Raw genomic sequence first — 19,867 nt, forward strand, 5'->3', positions numbered from 1 at the left:
TGTATAATATGTTCAACTCAGATTTATCCCAACTCTCCATCCCTTCCCATAAATGCTGATCCTTAACTGACCAAATCATAATGTGTTTACTGTAAAGTAATAAAGAGAAGAATTAATTACCTTATACTCTGTTGTCCTGTGTAACTTAATTGAACTCCTGGCATTGCTGTGATAATTTTATCTTCCTTATTCTTAAGCTGAAGTGTTACTTAAGGAGAGCTAGTAGACGTATATTAAAAGTACTTAGCAATGAAAAGTTGGGATTTTTCACAGGGAACTTCTACTGATATGTCTCCGACTAAAGAAATATAAGAAAACAAAATATTCCAAATGAAAATCTAGATAGAGGCAGGACTTCAGCATGGTGGCAAAGTTTCCAAGTCATTTTGCTACGTTTGATGATATTTATCACCTTCTACCTTTTAGATACAATTGCTGAATCCTTTCCCTACATTTACATACATAGAGTAAAAACTGTTTTTTCAGGCTTACCAGGCTTTAAAGGTCAGAAGGGAGATAGGGGCCTAGCTGGGCCACCTGGAATCAAAGGTCTCAAAGGCTCTCCTGGCTCAAAGGGCCCCCCAGGTCCTCCAGGCTCCCGAGGACTTCCAGGACTTCCAGGTAATAACGGACCACCTGGCTTCCCAGGACGAACAGGTATGTTAAACATCCCTCAAAACATCTCGTCTATAACATCTCTTGTACAGGGAGCTATTTTTACTGATTTTAAAGCTAGGAAATACTTTGCACCCTCCTCCCTTTCCAGCTTCTAGAATAAGATCCTGCAGCAAGGCAGAGTCAGGAACAATAGAATCCTTTGTTCTTTCTCTTATAATAAAAACAAAGGGATTGAAAGAGTTTGATACACCTTGATGCACACTGGTGCACTGGTTGTTTTACAACACTGACATTTTTCAGTGTATTATTTCCTAACTACTTGTAATAGTTTGTTGTTATAAGAACAAGATACTTTTTATTACCTGCAGGCTATCTCCTTTACTGATGCAGTCTGTGATTGTATTTTGTATCTAGAATGTATGCTGATGAGTAAGTGGAGAAATAGATTCACATCATGTCTAGTACTTCTGAAAACGTGAGAAATTGTGCCACAAAACTTAAAAAAGTACTTAGGTATGAAAATAACATTGGAAGTGGGCATTTACACTCATTTTAGATCATATGTCCTTTACCATTCTTAGGAAAATGGCTGGTCCAAAAGTTGAGGTGCAGTAAGGCTGGAGTAACCTAGTTAGCTGGGTGTAGATTACAGGGTCTGCTTAGATTTAAACTAAGGCTAAATGTCAGTGAAAACTAACAGAAAGGGAAAAAAAACATGAAACTTCCAATTTGCAGCTTCAATTATCTTGAGAGTTAGCTTCTTTAGTAATAAGAATAGCATTAATCTCTGGGGGGGTGGTACAGGAGGAGGAGATGTTTGCTTCAAGGCAATCTGGATTTCAAGACAAGTTTGATCTTGGCATGAAGCCATGCTCCAAGTATTGGCTCTCTAGCTGTGATGATTTCCTTACGAGTCCTTGTAAACCTCCTACCTTTTGCTTTATACTCTTCTTTAGAATATGACAGCAACAGCATAGCAGACTGAGTGTGTCAATAAAGCATTTAATATTATCAGGAAGCAAAGGGATTCAAGGACCCCAAGGATTCCTAGGACTCCCAGGAACACAAGGCCCAATGGGAATCTCTGGTGTTAAAGGTGAAGAAGGAACAATGGGTCCACCTGGGCCTAGTGGAGAATGTGGGGATATGGGAATGAAAGGTTTGTAAAAATCTGCTTCACTCTGTACTTTTATTTATTTCTATGATCAGTTTTGTTAAGACTATGTTTGGTATAGATTTACATTTTCTGCTTGGTATAAGCATATATTCACTTGTTTTCAGAGATACTAAATCCATCTCTTGTCCTTTATGAATGCATAACGAAAACTAAAGAAAAATGAATGGCATAGCGATCAATGGATACATTTACCACTGTAAATCAAAACATACATAAGAATCACTCATTCAAACAAACCCTGAATTTTGTCCTGTACAGATGAGAAACCAGATTTTTAAAGTTTTCTGTCATATTGTCTGTGTTGAATCTATCTAAAACATACAAGAAATCATCTTTATGAACATTAATATGGGAAAGAGAATAACCATTTCCAAAGTGTATTCAGTCACAGACAATACAGTATAAAGTACAATTGCTATCTTCCTTATTCCAGACAAACAGGAAATAATTCTGATTTAATATCAGCTGGGTTACTCCTGAATTAACTAAAAAGCAAGCAAAAGAAAATGAATTTTGCTAGCAGCGAGTTTTCTCAAACAACTGGGATCTGCATTAGTTTAGTATTTGAAGGCTTCCTCTGGTAGAGGAGTCCTCAGTAAATATTAATTTTCAGGATGTGTCATTTATAAGGATTTACTTACATTCCATATGTTTGGCTCAAAGGTGAAAGAGGACCTCCAGGAGACAGTGGCTCCATTAACATTCGGCTTGAGAAAGGACAAAAGGGAGAGCCAGGCTTCCCTGGTGAGAATGGATTTAGAGGTGAAAGAGGTAAGCTCATAAAATAAAGCTGTGCATACACACATTTATCTGATATCATAATAAATGGTGTGTGTTTTTCATAGGTTTGGATTGATAGTTGCAGTAATTTCCAGCTACCTTATTGTGTTTATAGATTCTTAAGGTAGCAAACTAGTTTCTTTGAGCAATTACTAAGGCAATATACAAAGTGTGAAAGCATAGCCATATTCAAGATAAGCGTCAAATAATTGTTTGACCATATTGGTCATTATCTTGTTCTGCAATTAACTTCAGGTGAAAAAGGCAATATTGGTTTCAGAGGTGCCCCAGGATTTCCAGGGAAGAACGGTGTCCCAGGACTGCCAGGTGACCATGGTGACACTGGACTGATGGGGTTTCCAGGATCACGGGGTTTCCCAGGACCAAAGGGCTTTAAAGGAATTACAGGTTTCCAAGGACAACCAGGTGACCAGGTAAATTGAAAGTGACAGTGCCCCAGAATTTACAGTTACATCTTTACCAACTCCAAGAAATAAGATGGATGCCTATATTGTACTTACCCAATAGATGCTCCTCCTGAGAGGAGACTGTCAATACTGTGATTACATTTTGGCAGAAGCTATAGTTAGGGTCAACAAGAGGCCTCTCTCCCAGCAGCATGTTGGGATTTTGTTATACTGCCACTTGGTAGAAGTTCAGGCTATGCTTCACTAATTAGAACAGCACAAGGCTGAAGTTAATATGGCTGCTTCTTCATATCTTGCTATGAGGAGCTGCCAAACCAACAGACAAGAAAAAAAAACAGACCTGTGCCCATACAGACAGCTTGCACCAAACAGAACCCAGAGAAGCCATATTGCTCAAGAATAAATATACAAAAACACGTCCCATATGGATATGAGGTTACATTCTTCACTAGCTTGTGCGTTAGGTAGATAGGCAATGAGATTACATGAAACAAATCACAGTTCATTTTTTGGTGCAGGGACATATCTTTGCTTAGCTTGTTCTGTGTTATATTTCTTTGAAGACAGAATCTGTTTTGCTGATCATAGGTCATTATTTAAAAGAAAAATAGAGAAATCTTTACATTTTTACTGTAATGTCACAACATATTTCTCATTAATGTTTATAGTAAAATCGGGGTAAAACTCAGTAATATTTGGTACGTTGTTGTGGTACCTTTTAAATCAAATAACTCAAGCCATCTGTGAGGAATTCAAGATGTTCAAGCCAAGTGTTAGCATAAACACATTCAAAATTATTAGCAATTCTAATCTAGAGTTTCTTGGAAGCATTAATGGTCAGTGTTTGATGTAGCAAAGACAAAATGCTTTTCTGTTGAGCTAAAGATACAGTTTTGCTATTCATATTGATTTCTGGTCTGTTTACTAGCATATGAGAACCAAATATTCTTACAGATCATTCTTATTATGAATATCATAAATCAATTTTTTTTTTTGCTGTTTGTCAGGGTGATGTTGGCTTACCAGGAATGCCTGGAAACCCAGGATTGACTGGCCCAAAAGGATCTAAAGGTAATGAGTTCATATAAACATGCTTTTGTAAAGAGCCATAGTGTTATGTTATATATGCTTTCATATATGGAGAGTACTCACTAGACATTAGAAAACAGGACAGAAGTGAACGTAATTCAAACATGAATAGCATTACAAACAAGTCTGACATACCTGAAGGCAAAATTTGCATTTTAATACATTTCTTCTTTAACAGTTTGTTCCTTATAACATAGTTTTTATTAATTTAGAAGATAAATCTCTGTCAGATTTCATGGAGTTTCAAAACACCAAAAAAACAAGTACAAACTTATGTATCTGTAAAACTAGTTAAACAAAATGAGAGAAAATACAATTATTTATGGTATTATGCAGATAGGTAGTTTTTAAAATAGTACAGCAGGATTTATAGTTACTTTTACATCACTTCTTTTCCAGCAATTTAGGCTATGATTGTTAGTTCCTGTAACTTCTGAAATTAACAAAAATCAGGCATAGGTTGTAGCCATGTAAGCAAAGTTATTCTGCTCACAAGATGAAGTTTTGTATTTTTTGCATAGGTAGAGATTACTCTGACAAATTTATAATACTTAGATTTTTTTAAAATATTTCAGCAAAATGCAAAATGGTGTCGTCCATGATATTCCAAATTTCCTTGGAGCATGGTTTCATTAATAATAAATAACATAATAAAATCATTGCCAGGGAAAAAAAAATGTCACGGGGACAAGATAAGCTCTTTTTCTCAGCTACAGTTTCCATTTCTTCAAATATTCAACACCTTCTCAGCCAGGGAATATATTCCCCCCCACACACACAAAAAAGCAAAGAACAAGTCTGTACAGAGAATGTAAGACAAAATCACTTGAAATTATTGACTCTCTGATAAACAGGAATTTCAGGGCAAACAGAAGTTGTGCTGGCTTAAAGTCCCCAGCTAGTCCCTAAAAGGTCTTTACTGAGTAAATGGACTCAAGCTGTACTGATTGTGCAAATCCTAACAAACCTATGTAAGGAGCTCTTTGTGTTTAATAAAGTATCATAAGGAATTTATGCAATATCTTTCATATTCAGTATATGCTGTCAGTATTGGAAAAATTCCCCCCCTTTTTTTTCCTCCATAGTGAGTAATTTACATGAATATTGACTGGAATCATATTAAATACAAGCTGAGTTAGTACTTCATGATAGGATGAGCTGTCTGCTAATTTCCATGTGCCAAAGTATTTTTGTGTTCTCTCATTCCCTTTTATAGTTGTTATATCTATGACTAAATTATAAGATCTTACAAAACTGTCCAGCTTTGTATTCATGGATGAAAATAATACTTGTATCAAATGAAAGTCACTGTACCTTAACAGGCAAGAGAGGTGACCCAACTCTTCTGCTTGGTATACGTGGTCAAAAAGGGCCTCCCGGAGACCCAGGATTAACAGGTAATTCAGTCTGATTAAAGAAAAAATCGGACTTAAGGCATTTTCTGTAAGCTTTGTTAGTGGAGAGGGAGCTCTATTTTCTGTATGCATTGAGTTGTATTTTGCAAAGTTAAAGGCCCTGGGATAGGAGCGGCATCACAATGTGCAATATGGCTAGCGCAAACATAAGAGATAGAGACTGGTATTGTCTAGTACAGCACTGGAGAACACCCCAAGATCTCCCAGAATACCTGTCTTGTCTATCTCTTGCTAGCCATTTCTGCTCTTTCAGATATCATCAGAGATATCACTGTAATTCATTGCTAATAAATAGATGCAAGGATCTGCAGTATTTGAAAAAAAAAACTTTTCTATTACAGAAAAATCTTACTGAACTTTTATATTTTATATATTTTTTAAAGGATTCTGTGGGTTACCCGGAGAGAAGGGTTCATCAGGTATCCAAGGACAACCTGGAAGACCAGGATCCAAGGGCGAGTCTGGATACCCAGGAATACCTGGATTTCCAGGTAATGCCAAAGTTTTAAAATTAGTGTGATCTAAGAGCTCAGAAGGGGTAGGCATCAGGAACATGTAGCTGAGGAGGCACCTCTGTTGAGAAGGCTATAGAAAGGAGAGGTTGTAAGAAGGCTTGTACTGAAAGCTGTTTCAGTATCTGTAGACAGCAGCAGTAGAGCTAGCTCAGAGCCTGACAGCAAGATACATCAGTTCTTCAGACAGTCCCATATGCTTTCAGGTACCTCTGAATATCTGAATAATGTAGTGTGCTAAATTGTGTAGGGAAAAAAAAAATCAACTATTCAAGGATGTGCATAGTCAAGGATTTTTTTTTCCCTCCATTCTCAGGAGCTCCAGGTCCTCCAGGATTGCCAGGAGAACCTGGAGAAAAAGGGAAACAAGGAATTTTGGGACCTCCAGGATTGCAAGGATTAGCTGGATCACAGGGCAGGAAAGGTAAACAGCATACAGTGCAGTTCTACTGGTAATATGACATCACCATATATTAATACCCATTTAGCACTGAAAATGGAAAAGGCCTAAAAAGCAAGCATGATTTTGATTCTGTATTCACTTAATCTACTAAAAGAGTTAAGCCAGTTATCAGCACCTTTGAAAAATAACAAATGCTACCTCACAAAATTGGACTACGATCTAAAATGAGCCAAGAAGAAGAAAGAAACAGATTCTGGCTCTCTTAATGTAACTGATAACAGAAGTTAAGGAAAGGAGAAGGAATTTGCATTAATTCAGACGTTTCACTTTGACTTCAATTACACTGTGTTCTACCTTTTCACCATGGAGTGCCACTGTTCCTCTACAAAAACAGCAGAATGCTGTGGACAGTTTCGTCCACGACAAATTGTGATCATAAGATAACTTGTTTTGATTTTCTAAAAAAAAAAAAAATAAAAAAAAATTTGGAGGATTTAATGTAGAAATATTTCCCCAAAATCCTAAATTACACTTTTCATAATGACTGTTACATTTGGATTGAACAGCAGCTCATCTGTACAGTTGTTTTTGGTGGAAGCCAGTATGTCATTCTAAGTATAGTAAAAGTTAATATTGAAATCATGAGTTACAATAATGTTTTATAAAGAAAGATAATCAACTACGAAATTTGTATGCCCTCTCTGCAATAGTGAGCTTCATAACCAGTTCCTGGGCAAGAAGAATATTAATGATGGATATACAGATACCACAGTAAAGTAATAAATGTGACAATGAAAAATGGCTAGGGAGGACAACAGATTCACTTCGAATTCAGACTGAGGATAAATTGAGAAGGTTTCTTAAAAACTACCGAAAATTTAAATGAAAAATAGAAGTTTCAGATTACTTGCAGAAAGTAAAGGGTGCTGCTTTAAACTGTTGTGACAGACTTCTTGCTGGTGCATAATTTGCAAGAGAACATTTCATTGTTCCAAACAGTATTTTCTGTAACAAAGGCAGAAATCTGCAATGACAGGGATGTCTAAATTGAGAGAGAAAAATTTGTTCTGTTGAAAACTTCTTAGTAAAAAGATGGACTCATTCCATCTTGCCATGAGTGGTCAGACACTTCTCTATTACACAGAAGTTATCCCAAGTCCCGCGAAGGAAACATAACAAATTAACACGTGCTGCAGAGGGAAAAGTTCTGTTCCAAATAGAAATTCATTAGAGACCAAGTGGCTTGCCTGCCTTAGGATCCTATATATTACCAGCCAAGTTGAAAAGAAGGTTAACAACCTTGAAATTATACTCAGTAATGAAAACTGAATAGAATTAGTATTCCAGTTCTACTGGAGAATATATCATATGCTGCTTTTAATAAATAATGTAGCTACCATTAGATGTGAAATTGTTAATTGGCTGTTCCTTGTTAAGGACACAGCCTTGTTAGTCTAATTGCTTCTCATTTACATTAAATGTCTCGTGCCTGAAGAACTTTTAGATTAAAAAATGTAGTTAAAGGGCTTTTAACCAAAGCGTAATCACATTTTCTGTGTTACAGAGATAGTTTTACTAGTTAAGGGCTCAGTCTGGCAAGTCTTACTTGCGTGAGTAATCCCTCATGAAGCAAGTAATAGTAAGAACATCAGCATAATTACTTGTGTGAGTAAAAGCTGAATTGGGCTGTAAAAATGCAGAATAGTGGTTCATATGTAGGTCAGCCAATTCAGCTGTACCTAGAAGTATGGGACTAGAGCAATCCAAAAATCTAGAAATACAAGTGCTGATATTATAATGGATTGTTGGCAAAGGTGTCAGAAATTCCCTGGAAAGCAAGTAAACCAAGCCATCAATCTTGACTGAATAAGCTAAAGATCAAAAAAGCTTTAAATGGTGGACAGGATGCCAAATGTCATTAGTATTTCATAATCATTTTAAAATACCACTGTTAAATTCCCCAGATTGGCATGCAGCTCTCAAATAAATTTGAAAATGGGAACATCCCCAAGACACAAGCTGGCTACAGAAAGCAGGACTGAAACTTAAGAAACTTAAGAGCAGTGAATTAAGGGCGCAGAAGATACTACAGGTTGGGTTAGTAGTATCCCATACTATAAAAGGGTATTACAGAGTATATTATCGATGTGTTACAGGTTTTCAAACAACCTTTTGGATTTAAATTTTTCTAGACCAGTGTTTGTTGTTGGCTGTTTTTGTTTGTTTAGTTGTGGTTTGTTTTTTTTTTTTGGTTGGCTGGTTTGGTTTCCATTCTTTTGTTATATTTTAACAAAAATAACTGCAATTTTTCTGAGAATAAAGCTCCAAGATTTATATTTATTATTTATTAAAGAACCTTAGTGACCTTTTATTTTTCCTTTCTCAGAAGACCCCATCTTTGAACTAAGGATGTTTAAATTCAGCAGGTGAACCATTTGATAAAGGGCATTCCTGTTACTGTTCCTATGGCAGTTCATCCCTGCCAAATTTGACCGGCTTAGAAACAAATGAAAAAAATAATTCCATTCATATGTGCACAGTACAGCAATAAATTCTCGTATGATTCATGCTCTGGATAAACAGCAGATTTTGGTGCTGCAGGACATGCTGGGATCGAGCACAGGAACTGAAACAGAGAACCTACATCTATTCTAGGAAATGGCTAGACAGGGAAAAAGAGAAATAATTCATAACTGTGGAGAGAAACGCTGGAACTGGACTGGGAAACCCACATCATAGGGAGAGGAACTGGCAGAAGAAGGAAATTAGAGATAAGCAGCAAAGGTGGAAAAAGAACAGGAGCAAGCATTGTCAGTACTGTTCCATTTCTTGCAGATCACTATCTGCTCTAGTCTGTCCCACTCTGGCAGGAGAAATGTCACAACGACACAACTCTATTCCTCTGTCTGAAATCTTTCAAACCTGTTGCCAAGTGACCCGTCGGTTTTGTCAGATCTGGTCCTATCACCAGGTGCAGCCTTAGCATGAGTAACAGATCCAAATATTGCATTCTCATTTCCCGGGCAAACATCCAACTGATAGGGCCCCCATCTTGCCTCCCCAGTTTTAAACAAAAAGCAAAGTATGAGAAAACACTAAAAAAGATTGCAGTATTCAGCACTTTTAAGATAGAAACCATAAAAATACAATTGATTTCACCCTGCATTTTGTAATTTGTGATTGTTCCAGTTTTAAATTGTAGCTGAATGCTAAATTCTGGTTTTGCCTGGACAGGAGCACCATAACATAATTTATTTATTTCTCAAGAAACAAAACCATAATAAATAATCAGGCTGAGAGAGGATTTTTAATTGGACTTTTTGCCTCAATTCTAGAATATTTGTAACAAACCATGCAAATAACTACTGCAAAAAAAAATATCTCAGATTAGTTCCAAAAGATAAGGAAAAACGGAGGTAGATTTTTTTTTTTTTTAGCAAATTTCAAAAAAGCTCAGATGATAAAGCAAAAAATTATTTTCAACTAGCACACTCAGTTTATGATCTGGTCATCTAAGTGAACATTGCTAGCAACAAAGCTGCTGTATGCTATCACATGTCAAGATCAACCTTAAAGATGTATTTTCAAAGACTTTCTGCTGTTGAGCTGAAGAATTTTTGTAGCAGTATGATGCAAAGCAGCACAGTCTCCTTCATGAAATCTGCAGGACCAGGAAAAATAAGAAGACAGGTGAAAATTTTGCTTCTTTCTAGTGCAGCTAGATTAAATTGCATTTGCATTTATCTTCATGTAAAGAAACTGTAAAGAAGTTCCATTTTCCCAATAATTTTACGTAGATCTTCATTCTAGTCTCCAGGTTATTACAGGTTATGCAGTGATAAAATGACTAACATTGGACTAGGTAATCACAGGCAGCAAGTAGTACTCTAGCCACAACCATGAGGTTCAGCATAGAGTAAATCAGCCCACAGTGAGCTTCCTGCTGCTAGCTGCAGTGTAGAAATACCTAAAGGTTTAAAGCGTATGCTTTCTGGTTACTTTGAAACAAAACTGTATTATGGTTGCTATTTTCAGGTTTTCCAGGCTTACCTTTTCAAGATGGCAGCACCCAGGTGCAATGTGATCTCTTCAGTTACAAATAGGAATCAAACTCAGCAAGTGTCCTGCTTTGATCCACAGTGCATTGTCAACAAAAAATGCGTAATTTTTAATTGCGGCTTTAAAGAAGTATTTTGGCACTCATTCATGCCTGCAATATGTCTTAGGTCTTCCTGGACTGCCTGGACTGGATGGCTTGGATGGACTAAAAGGTCAAAAAGGTTCTGCAGGAGCTCCAGGTAAAGAGTGGAAACTACCTTGAGGAACAGAAAATACATTCTTGAATGAGTAAATGCACAAGAAATAATGCATATTACTTTTATATTTGCCTTGCCCAGAAGAGATCATTAAGGCTCAAACTAACTTTTCAAACAGAATCTAAAGTGTGCCTAATGACAAACCTGTAGTTATTTGTGAAGAAAACCTTAAAACTTCCATTACTCACATAGTTTTGTTGGAACCTTTCAAAGCTATTTATACAATGAAAATGTTCAGTGCAGGTTTTTTTTTTTTTTTTCTTACATGTATAAGGTAAACTAACAAATTGAAAGGAGACATGAAATCCCAGCCCCATTAAAGTCAATGGGATTTGTAGTGCAAACTTCAGAGGAACCAGTTTTTCACTCATGCTGATCTATTTGCAGCTTTCAAAAGGTGCTTTTGAAGCAGTATTTAAAAAACAGTGCTCACCATCTATCAAGAGATTACAAATTTATACTGATAGAAAAGTAAATTTAGGACCCTGCAATCAGTTTACATTTCAAATTATAGGTGATAATGACACTATATAAAATAAACCCTGAAGAAGAGCCCTAAAGCAGAGATTACTTTCTTCAAAAGAGATGACTAAGGGCTGTACTCAACAAAACTCTATCCAGCTTCCAAGGGAAATCCAAAAGAAAACAGTACTAGGCAACCTTTGCAAGGAGGAACACCTACAGCTGGTATTTCTATCCTGTAGATCTGTATTCGTACTCACTGTAGACATTATGTACATAATTGTTTTCCTATAAAGGTCAAAGTGAAACAGGGCGCCCAGGATACTCAGGAGAACTTGGACCGAAAGGTGACAGAGGTGAACCTGGATGGCCTGGTGTTTCCATTCCAGGCGCCCCTGGAGAAAGGGGATTCCCAGGATTCCCAGGTAAGAAAGGGTTTTCTCCTCGGTGATGCTCTGCAGAACTGAAGTAAAGTTCATAAAGGCTCTTCCCCAGGTTAGTATCAACATGAATATATACACAGGAGATTCACTCACTGAAATCATTCCTATTGCAAACATTTATGTTACCAGAGAGGAAAGAATGGGAATAGAAGATGACTTGGACAGACTCAGGGAACTGCTAGGTGGAGTTGCCTCTTGGGAAAAAAGTACATAAAGAGTACAATAGAGCTGGTAATCACAGATATACAGTAAATCAACTATTCCATTGTAAATGCAAGATGGAATTATATCACAAGACTGCTAAGATTATTCAAGAGCCTTGGTGATGTAGGAATTGCACAGAAATAGGAAAAAATTGTGAGACACATATTCAAAACCCAGCTGGATGCAGTCTCTGCAAGCTGTTCTAACTGACCCTGCTCTGAAGAGGGAGTTGGACTAGAAAGTTTCCAGAGGCCTATTCCAGCCACAGCAATTCTGTGATTAGAAACAACATTAGTTTTACTCTATCAAACCTTGCTACAGAGTCACGTAACAGGGAAAAAAATCTAGCTGAGATGAACTCTGGTGAAGTGAATTATTTTAAGATGAACACAGTTTTCTGAATTCAATTAGCTACTAGTTTGTGAACTGAATGATGTGGTTGAGAAAAAAGAAGTTTTATTCCAAGATGTACTAACATTGCTTGAGATGGGATGGTCAAGACCTCCCATGGCATACTGTTTGTCCAGCTGTGACAATTTAGGGAGAACTCACTAGAGAATAAATGGATGGGTGGAGTTGGAACAAGCCTAAAGAAACTAGATTTGTTTTCTTTAGAAAAGAGAAGGCAGCAGACTGCAACACATGCTAAACACCTTCCAGTATTCAGAAACATTACCCAGAGTATGGTAACCGATAACTTTTCTTGCCTGTCACACGTAAGGACACTAACATCTTAATTTGCAAAAATCCAGATTACACATCAAAAAAAAATACATTTAAGGCTATAAAGTTCATCTTGTTCACTAAGGATTTTAGGAAATGACTGAACTCACTTTTCTTAGGAAGTCTGTGACTACTTACCCAGTCTCAGGTTGAATAATTTTCTAGACCTCTATTGCCTTACATTTTTACCATTTCTTTGATTGCTAGAACTCAAGAGTTTATTTGTGGCAATATGTCCATGTGTAATGATGCATTCTTTAGTTTAAGTAGATTTAATAGAAACAAAGTTTTGAGAAGATAAATATTTTCACTTATTGTCTTCCCAATCACTGGTACATTCAGTATGCAAGTGAGAGCATACATTACCTTCCATCCATGATATGTCACCATTCTTTTGGTTAGTAACTTATCTTTAAGAAAAACAATTTTACTGTTTTTGTTTATGTTTATTTTAATGTGATCCCTTAGGTATAAGAGGGCCTGTTGGACCTGCTGGACCTAGGGGAAGATCTCCCAGTAGTGCCCCTCCCGGTCTTCCAGGTGATCAGGGACCACCTGGTTTAGATGGCATCAGAGGTATGTAAAAAGAAAAAAATCAATTTTGTTCATGTAAAAAATCCCTAAGGCTGTTAGAAGTCAGGTAGGTTTGCTGCCTGTGGAACAACATTTAAAGGCACATGGGAAACAAACCAATCAATCCTGCAGTAAATAAACAGAAGTGAACACTGGATAGATAGATCACCAGAACAAGAATAAATTCATGTACATCCAGATGCACTTTTCTGGCCTCTATGGTAATTTTGTACAAGTCCTGTTACTACAGCAGGTCTTTGATTTCCACAGAAACAAACAGAAAAAAGATTACTGACCTTTCTTGATAGCAAAAAGCATAAAACACATTGTCCATAGGCCTACCATTGTTTGTAAACCCACAAAAAGCTTTCCAATCAAAATATAGCCCTGAGAAAGCTAAAACTGGCAACCCTTTTGTAAGGATTTATATACACCTTACTTCCTCTTTCTGTAGACACTGGTCCTCAAATGGAGCTTTTTTAGTTTTTCTGACTCATTCCTTACCCAGACCAAAAACTTCCTGTTGGATAATAAGGGTGGAGATTGGAAGGGTAAGCAACACTATAATAAACAGAGAAACAGTGTCTCAGTGCAGGTAACAGCTTGCCACCTTTTGTTTGCACAGAATCTACACGTTTTGGGAGCTATTCATATTACGCTTTCTTTACAGTGCCTTAGAGAAAGACTAATGTTAATATGTCCAAAAACATGCAAGGGTTGTCCTATGTCCCAGTGGAAAAAAACTGACAGACAGTAATGGAACATGACTATTTTTAGATGTTTATTATTTGTGCATTGATTAAGAACTTTTTTTTTAATCATTATTTTTTACTGTAGGACAGCCTGGGAATCCTGGTCCTCCTGGAGAAACCATCTTTGTGCAAGGAGATCCAGGCGACATTGGTATTCAAGGGGCACCAGGTATTTCTGGGCAGCGAGGGCAACAAGGAGCCAAAGGTCCTCCAGGGAACCAAGGAAGAGAAGGCCCAAAGGGTAGGATCAGAGATGTTTTTAACTAGTACATGCACTTAGGCCCAGCCTTGTGCAACTGAGCCTCGTGCACAGGGGATTGCAGTTGGACAGTCTGCTGTAGCCTGACGGAAAGGGTACACTAGACATTTCTTAGCTCTGTCCTTTTACCTACAGATACAACAGGGCTGCAGAAGAAGGTCAGAGTAGCCAGGTTTGTATGTACTGCTTCCAACAAATATTGGAAGAGTACCAGACCAACCTGAGATTTTGAAGTAAAACTATGATGTGATTATTCTAGATAAAGTAAACCTTGTCCTGTCTACAGTGGTCCTGAGGAACCGGGGAAGCTACAGATGTATTTGAAGTAGGTGTCTCATATCTGCCCCATATCAGTAGTTTGCAGCTTTCAACAGATTCCTTAGTTTGAAAGAAGGGATCTGAATTCTGCTTCCTCCACACTGTACAGTAGCCCTACCTACACAAATCCCTTCTAATCTCAGCAAAAAGTCAAATTTTAATTCAGTTCAAGACTAAGAGATGTGAAAAAGGTGCATTTCTTTTTGCAAGACAACAGAGTTTAGCTGTCTCAAGCCTTATTTTTTGTTACTCAAGCAGTCAGACTTCATCTTATTTATGTGTTCACCTTCTTGGAATGCAACTGCACAATTGTATAATTGTTTTCTTTCCAGGTCCTATGGGAATCCATGGCCCACAGGGTCCACCTGGTGCTGTAGGACACCCAGGAGACCAAGGTTTTCAAGGGAAACCTGGTCCTAAAGGTCCCACAGGTACTTATGAGTTTGTTGCTCATTATCATTCAATTGTAATGATGATATTTGTATATAAAACAATCTTACTAATGTTTATTTGCATACAAAAAAATCAAGCAAACTTGGAAAAAATCTAAATTGATTTCTCATTTGAGCTGTGTAAGGATTTCTGAACTATGTATTTATATACTCACATATGTAGTTTATACATTTATCACCTCATATAATTGGTTTTAGTTCTCATTTGATTTTTTACTCTAATTTCTATGTCTGAAACTTGTTTCCTCTTACACCACAATGGCTGCAATCTACTGTCCATTTTTCACATCCTTCAGGTTTCATTGGTAAGTTGATGACTATTGATTATTGTTCATCTGGTCTTCCTTATGTATAGATGTATTGTGCTCTTATTAGAAGGTGGTCTTGGCTGTTAGGAATAGTAGATAATGCCACGACAACATAGTGCTAAGAGATTTTTCACATAAATAGCTAGTGCTTCCAAGCAGACCAATATCATAATAATGCCACATTGAGAAGAAGTCTTGTGCTAAGATATCAATTAGACGTGCAGAATATCTTTATCTCAATTTATCACTTCTGTTGTTGTCGTCACACCAGATAATTTCTGACCAAAAAGTTGATAAAAGCTTGAATCCAACCCTGGGTTAGTACAGACGCTGAGCTCTTAATCTGACTGACATGATTCTGATTTTGCTCAAAAAATATAAATAGGCAATAGCTCCTGGTAACTTTCAACACAAGAGTGGCAATTTTTCATGATCATTTTAAATGGGCACTGTGGGTTAGAAGAGTTAGCTCATTTCCTTTGGCCTGCTTGTTGAGGTTTTACAGCCACAGCAGAAGCAAAGTACTGTAAATCTTCACATCTGCTAGAGTGTTGGAGCTAAAGTTGGGTAGACTTTATGCTTGAACTCAAATCAATTTGGGGCACATTAAGACAGAAACTGTACACCAAATATTTGAAACGTGCCAGGTAGCATATGCTTGCTAACACATGCTTGCCATGCTGTTAAATGCTGTTCTTAAAGACCAAGAGTAAAATTTAAAGCAGTGAAACTCAATAACTCGAGGTTTTAAAATATTAAAGTATACGCTTGAATACCAGAAACAACTAACATGTATGTTTAGTTTTCACATGGGAGCTATTACCCATTTTTGTTGTTATTACTATTTTAATCTAATTTACTTTCCTATTACATACAACAGGTGACCCTGGTGAACCAGGAAGAATAGATGACTCATGCCCTACAATTCCAGGACCTCCTGGGGAAGTGGGACAAAGAGGAGATGATGGCTCTATAGGATTATCAGGTCCAATAGGTCACCCTGGACCCCAAGGTAAGCTTGTTTTTGAAGTCTTGGAAGTCTATTTCAGCCATTTAGACAAGGAATTGCAAAGGGTCGGTGTCTGTTCCTTCTCTGTCTTTTACCCTGTCATCTCTTCCCCTTAAATTAATGGTCCCCAGAAATACACAGTGTGCTGATTAATGCTGAGGGTGATAGACCAATATGGCTAAACCAGGCTACCTGAGCCTACCAGCACTCTCTTTTCCTAGGCCAGGGAGGGCAAAAGCATCATGCACCGTTCAGAAAAAGAAATTCTCCAGATGGTGTTTTTCCTTTTGCCAACAAATGAAAAGTAACGCTTCAAACGCTCTCCATGGTTTAGTATTAACTGGTAGTTTGGCCCAGACAGGTTATATTTGGGAGATTGATTAACATAGCTTTATGAAAGCCCTAAAAAGATACGGAAGTCAGAAGCTGCTATGTCTCTGTTAGAATATGAGAAATTGTAGCAAAAGAAAACTGTCCAAAGATCTCAGAAAGAAGTAATGAAAGACTGACAACTGAAAAATTCTTCTGATAGATGAAAACGAGGGTGATACAGGTACTGATGAATCCAAAAGAGTTGCCATCTTCAGAAAAACAGCGTAGCATATCATCATAGTGTCTTCAGTTCAGATAGTGAAATCCTTCTATGGTTTTAGACATTTCTTACTCAGTGAAGTTTGCTGTGGTGACTATACTAAGTATAACAGTTTCTGGCAAGTGTAATTCAGATTGTGTTTAACGTAGCCAGTGAGCAGAACCATCCCTGTCTGTGCACCGTGTATGAGATACTTATTACCGTCATGACGACACTTCATTAGCATTACCAGCTAATGTATATAAGTGTTCGGATATGTGAGGAATATAAAAAGGTGAGGCTATAAAGAACCTAAAATGCCTTTATCCTTTCCCACTGGATATAGTCAAAATCACCTGTCCCTCTCTGTTTTGTAAATACTTTAATACATGCAGTGCTTCACAGTAAGTTCAGTACATTTACAGACTTAGTTGAATTGAGTCCTAAAAGATGAAGGCCTGCCATAGGATGAGTTGTAGCACATTACATGGTACAGATACTGCAGTTCTGCAAGAGGCTTGTCATTATGTTTGTAAATGGCTTGATTTCAACTGTAAATCACACAAATTCCATAGAGAGAACAAAAAATCTTATCAGCAGTTGCTGTTATTGAACACCCACCTCCAAGCTACTGCTGCATTCACCAGGAGAGTCAGTTGTAAAGAGAATTTCAGCAAAAGACAGTTCTGCTCCTCTCTGTTCCTCGAGTGTTGTTTCTTGGTGGTGTCGGTTCTGTTGACGGGCCCTTTGTGTGCCCGTGTGTGTTTAGACAATATGTAAGCATTAAATACAGGCATATGAAGTGCATGTTTTACATTTATCTAGGAAGAAAAGGTGAAGAAGGGTCCTGTGGCCTGCCAGGTCAAGACGGTTTACCTGGGGCACCCGGACCACCAGGTGACCAAGGGCATGTAGGAGAGCAAGGATACACTGGACCGCAAGGTAAGAATGGTTGCTTTTTCTTTACTGTTTACCACCCTTGGATGGGATAAGCAGAAACTTCTTCATTTTGAAAGTAACTTCACTGATGTTTTTGGGTAGTGGTGGCTCCAATTCAGAAAGCCTTCAAAGAACTCAGCAAGAGGGGCAATTCAGCAGGAGTTTGATTTCCTGTCAGTGCTATTCCTACAGCTACCTACCTAATCACAGGACTTTCCTGAGGGGAGATGTGCAAGGTGCATAGACTAAGTTCTCCCTGCTCTCTCAATTGGATGTATTCACCTCTAGCCTAAGATATCATGACACTTCTTTCCCCTCTCAGTTCAAGCACTGATTGTGACATTTGTGACTGATACCATGACACAAAAATGCCCCTGAAAGAAAGTTTCTCTCTGCAGCCATGATCAATCAGAAAAGCAATTAATCACACATCAACCTAAATGCCATATATCAACAGGTATGCAATTCTGAGTCAAGACTAATGGTGCAATTGTCCAAGTAATTAAAATTGTATTTCAGCTGTGGCTGCCATTTAATAATCTATTGATTTAATATGTGAAAAAAGGCATTGACTGTTACTGCAGGGATTCAAATTCAGTCCAAAGTCATCCCTGTGAGTAAGTCTGGGAAATCATTGCCCACCTCAGATCATTTCTTAATGGGTCAATATCCATGCAGCATAGGACAGAGGCACAATAGAAAAGCCAGCTGTGAAGCGTTCTGTGGCAATTTAATTAATTTCTCTGCAATAAGAAAGATAACATGAGTCTACCAGTGTCTTTATTGCCAATGACAACCTCCAAAGTTGTATTAGATTCAGTCAGGACCCCCTTGTTGAATGCTGAAATACAATAAAAGATAAATGTTCCCACCAGCTACGTGTTCATACAAGCAAATTTATTTTACCTTTTCTCCTATGTACTCTAAGGTCCACCTGGCCAGACTGGTATCCCAGGACCACCAGGCCCCCAGGTTAGATCTTCAAGTGGATTCTTGCTTGTCCTTCACAGTCAGTCAGACAGAGAACCACTCTGTCCACAGGGAATGCCAAAGTTATGGACAGGCTATAGTCTGCTGTACCTGGAAGGACAAGAAAAAGCTCACAATCAAGATCTTGGTATGTATGGCAGTATAATTGTAATTGCCCTCTGGTCAAGGTCTAATGTGGTGTGATCTACACAATTAACGACAAGTCAAATGTAGCACAGTAAGTAGTCATCAATCACTTATTTGCTATAGACTCAAAACTAATTTCCAAAATCAGCGTTGGTTTGCCTCACACACCATGGCTAGTCATTTGGAGCTGTCTTTGAACTCATTGGAGAGATTCTCTTAGATCAGGAATCTCATTTGGCACTTCAAAATAACTCCCTGGAGGATCTTGCTCCCCTTTACTGTATAGGCATCTTGGAAAAAATAGCTGCTTAGGTTAGATGGCTGGATGGCAGAAATAAGCTTTACAAATAAAATTTTGCATCATATACAGCAGAATGATGTGCTTTTGAGTGTAAAAATCTTTTTTTTTTTTTTTTTGGAAAAAGAATTTCTCCCAAAGATAACTCCTCCTGGTGTCTTGGATTATTTCTTCTACATATACAATTCTGACTACAGTTAACAATCTATAATAAGTTGCCTGGCTTGCAGCCTGAAAAACTGATTGGCTGCAGTTTGCATAGAAGTAATTTCCTAAATTGTCATCTTGTTATGCAAGAGGCAGAGAAATCTACTAGGAGGAAAGAACAATGACCTAATTAGCTTGACAAAAAAACTTTTCAAAAGAATAAGAAAAAACATTTTTAGTACAGCAGTGTTATTCTGAAATATTTTCACTAGTATGTGTTTGGCATTCCCCAGGATAACCACACTTGGTAACGGAATGCCTTATAACAATAGTGAAAATAAGAGCCAAATAAAATAAAAATCCACGGTCCCTGTGACCAGTGTATTGTTGTTGCAGGCATTTTCCTTATTCAGGTTACTCCAGATCCCATATTATTATTGGTATGGAATATTATCAGTGATAAACAAAATTGACTTCTCTATGTCACTTGTCCTTAAAGATCACTTCAGGATTTGGGAGCATTGCAGAAATAATGCATTGTGCCTAAAGTTCAGG

At 37.6% G+C, this 19,867-nt stretch overlaps 1 protein-coding gene and 1 long non-coding RNA gene across 5 annotated transcripts in view; one reads left to right on the forward strand and one right to left on the reverse strand.

Annotated features, from left to right (window-relative positions):
- COL4A4 (collagen type IV alpha 4 chain) overlaps positions 1-19,867 on the forward strand; it is a 68,080-nt gene that overhangs the window by 44,993 nt on the left and 3,220 nt on the right. For all 4 annotated transcript variants that reach the window (XM_067002221.1, XM_067002220.1, XM_048063051.2 and 1 more), the window contains 16 exons: positions 487-657; positions 1,634-1,777; positions 2,459-2,566; positions 2,831-3,009; positions 4,011-4,074; positions 5,415-5,489; positions 5,891-5,998; positions 6,336-6,443; positions 10,649-10,720; positions 11,497-11,625; positions 13,039-13,146; positions 13,981-14,136; positions 14,805-14,903; positions 16,113-16,244; positions 17,638-17,754; positions 18,680-18,868. In XM_067002221.1, the coding sequence (XP_066858322.1) occupies positions 487-657; positions 1,634-1,777; positions 2,459-2,566; positions 2,831-3,009; positions 4,011-4,074; positions 5,415-5,489; positions 5,891-5,998; positions 6,336-6,443; positions 10,649-10,720; positions 11,497-11,625; positions 13,039-13,146; positions 13,981-14,136; positions 14,805-14,903; positions 16,113-16,244; positions 17,638-17,754; positions 18,680-18,868 (1,959 nt within the window). The remainder of the gene's footprint in view (positions 1-486; positions 658-1,633; positions 1,778-2,458; positions 2,567-2,830; positions 3,010-4,010; positions 4,075-5,414; positions 5,490-5,890; positions 5,999-6,335; positions 6,444-10,648; positions 10,721-11,496; positions 11,626-13,038; positions 13,147-13,980; positions 14,137-14,804; positions 14,904-16,112; positions 16,245-17,637; positions 17,755-18,679; positions 18,869-19,867) is intronic.
- LOC136791434 (uncharacterized) lies at positions 6,885-12,545 on the reverse strand. The gene is made up of 2 exons (XR_010833506.1): positions 10,473-12,545; positions 6,885-10,083 (listed from the first exon to the last, which is right to left on the reverse strand). It is a non-coding gene; the product is annotated as an uncharacterized lncRNA (long non-coding RNA).

The sequence above is a fragment of the Anser cygnoides genome, chromosome 9, assembly GCF_040182565.1.
Source record: "Anser cygnoides isolate HZ-2024a breed goose chromosome 9, Taihu_goose_T2T_genome, whole genome shotgun sequence".
Classification (NCBI taxonomy): Eukaryota; Metazoa; Chordata; class Aves; order Anseriformes; family Anatidae; genus Anser; species Anser cygnoides.